We start from the raw sequence: 2,768 nt of genomic DNA on the forward strand, positions 1-2,768 counted from the left end.
AGATTGGGAGCGCGTTATAAAGAAATACTGTTTTCTATTACTAACCCCCAGAGAAGTCCCATATCTTTCTACCGCGGTTCATCTAATCTAGGTCTATCAAAACTGATTCAAAGGTGCTGCTGTGTAATGGCTGACTGTATCAGGTATTAATCAGAGCTGAATTTCTCCTGTGTGGATGGAATCCCTTAAAACCACTCCCAGTGTTTAGATAGATCAGTGTCTGCATACCCAGTATGCAATTCCAGTCCAAACTGGAATTGGAATTGCGTTCCATGAGAGGGAACCTATTCAGGAGAGTTGTTTACTGAAAGTTTTAGATCGTCAAGACTCGGTCACCTGTTCTGTCTGCCCAGAACCTAGCTGCTGTATTAATTGGAGTGTAACTTTTCATTGTCCTTCATTTGCTCGTTTTGTTCGCGTTTACAGTTTTCAGAATGACTTCCGTGGTTGATGTGCCCCTGGATTATGAAAAGATGTTTGCTCATCGATTCACATCAGAGGATGAAGAATACCAAGAATATCTGAAACGCCCTACAGATCCTCCTCCTATAGTTGAAGAATGGAGAAACAGATCTGGTGGCAACCAGAGAAACAGAGACCGGTACTGATTTTGTTCAGTTTTTATCTTGGTTGTTTTACAAATATATGGTTAAATAATCATTTCTTTCAGAAGAAAATAGGAATTGGTTCTGTTAATAGAAGTATCTTCATGTTACTTCACAGGTAACTGTGTTTAACAGAAATAGTCTTCTCTGAAAAATAGTGAGATTTTTCATCTTCTCTGTATTGATCGTCAGAGTTTTTGCATTGTGTGTAAAAGTATTAAGTAATTGGCTTTTTAGTAGGGAATGAGCTGGAACTACCAAACGCATTGCCCTGGGGTTTGTTACTGCTCAGCCAGGAACATTTTTCCAGAGGGGAAGATAGGGAGAGTTCTGCAAAAATAAGCAGCCTATCTTCTGTTGGATAATAACTGGCAGGAAAATGTGGGAAGGAGCAGGCTAATAGTGTGATTATCTATTGCTAGCTGTCCAGAAAAACGGTAGAATGTTTGCTGTACTCTGTTAGATTAGCCTGTATTTCTTTTATCTAGTACAAATGACTGTAAAATGCATCACCCAGTCTGTCTAGCAAACACAGTGTTACCTGCCTGCTGCAAAATATTTTGAATTATTTCTTCAGAATGTAATTGCAGCTTTTTACTGAATTCTGGACAGTAACATCGGAGTTTTGTGTGACTGAAAAACAGCGATTACAGTGTACAGCATGTTTGGTTATACTAACATCAGCCTTTAATAGAAAGTAGTTAAACTCTGGTCCAGCTAACAGCTGGAAGGACTTCTTGGCTAGACACCTAAATAGGATTTGTGCCTATCTGAAGAAAAGGAGGACAACATTCTGTCTTTTTCTCACCCTAGAAGCTTGTCATTAAGTCAAACACAGAATCAGTTTCTACAGATTTAAAAAAAACAAAAACGGTGGTTGTTTATACACATGTTCTTACAAAACTTGGTGGTTCTTTGAACTAAGGAACTGTTACGTCTACACTCTAGTCTCAAAGTGAACCTCTTCTAAATGTTGTTTGTCTGTGCCACACCAGTGAGATATCCAAAGGAAATGGATGTGAAGGCAGCTCGGGTGTTGACAGGAATTGAGATACAGCTGAAAACCCAAAATTTAGACTGAACAATGGCTAAATACCCCTGATAAAATACACTCTCAAGTACAGGAATGTACAAGAGACCATGAAGCAGCAGCAGTGGGTATCCTTAGGGTTATTAGGCAAATTGCAGGACTGTCAGGTAGCTAAATTGTACTTAAGCTTGCTTTGCCACAGCTTTCAAGATTGCACCTGGCTTCAGTACAGCTATGGATGCGTCTTCTGGTTGCTTGGTAGATACATGGTGTGTTTTGAGTCTCTCTTCCAAGTTCCAGCAGTTGCCCTGATGCCTGTGGATTCTTTGTGTTAGGGAACAGGCTGTCCTTCCATTGCTTAGCAAACAGCGTGTTGGGTAGCAGGAAGAAATTAATGAACGATTTCAGAGGACTGTAGCTATGTTTTCATCGGTGTGTCATAAAAATGGGTAAGTAATCGAGTGTATAAAGTTACCTGACAGTTTTAATGAAAACTGTAAAATTTAAGAGTTGGTTATCACTCATCTTTTTGAAAACTCACGATTTGTGTCAATCTTTGACATTTCTTTTCCTTGCAGGTTTCAAGATGGCAGATACTTTAGAGGGGACAGATACAACTGGCAAGGTGACTATAGATCTAATCAGAGACCAGAGAGAAGTTGGGGTAATAACTACCAGCAGCACAGACAAGGACAATCGTACTCCTCCCACTACGGACAATATGGCTACAACTCCTACAACCCAGGGCCTCGTTACCATCCCTACTAATGATGTACTAACGAGTGAGTTGAAAGTCCAGCAATGCTGTGTAAGAAGTTCAGTTAGATTTCAGTTTTCTTACTTTTCAACAGTTCAGTAGGTAACAAGAATCAGTGTTAGTCCATTGCTGTTTATCTGTAGTGTGAGTTGGAAAGGGGGACACCTCTTATGAATAATAAAAGCGTATTATACTGAGTCTGTTAGAGCCTGTAGATCTTAGAGTAAATTTTTAGCTCATATTCTTTTGTCTGAAGACATACTAGCACACTTCTTTTTTTCCATCACCGTGAGTTCTGTTACGTTTTAGAAAACACAACAGGTCCGGGGCAAACAGCTGTGGTTTGTGCACAGCCTGTAGCAGTGGCACGTTGCCT

General features: G+C 40.0%; 1 protein-coding gene across 1 annotated transcript; it reads left to right on the top strand.

Annotated features, from left to right (window-relative positions):
- The first annotated feature begins 422 nt into the window (after window positions 1-422).
- Window positions 423-2,447, top strand: FAM103A1 (family with sequence similarity 103, member A1). Its single transcript, XM_010146460.1, has 2 exons — window positions 423-601; window positions 2,214-2,447. Exons 1-2 carry the CDS (start codon window positions 435-437, stop codon window positions 2,401-2,403), a joined length of 357 nt encoding a protein of 118 aa, XP_010144762.1. The 5' UTR covers window positions 423-434; the 3' UTR covers window positions 2,404-2,447.
- The last annotated feature ends 321 nt before the right edge of the window (window positions 2,448-2,768 follow it).

The sequence above is a fragment of the Eurypyga helias genome, unplaced genomic scaffold (assembly GCF_000690775.1).
Source record: "Eurypyga helias isolate BGI_N326 unplaced genomic scaffold, ASM69077v1 scaffold29022, whole genome shotgun sequence".
NCBI classification, from domain to species: domain Eukaryota; kingdom Metazoa; phylum Chordata; class Aves; order Eurypygiformes; family Eurypygidae; genus Eurypyga; species Eurypyga helias.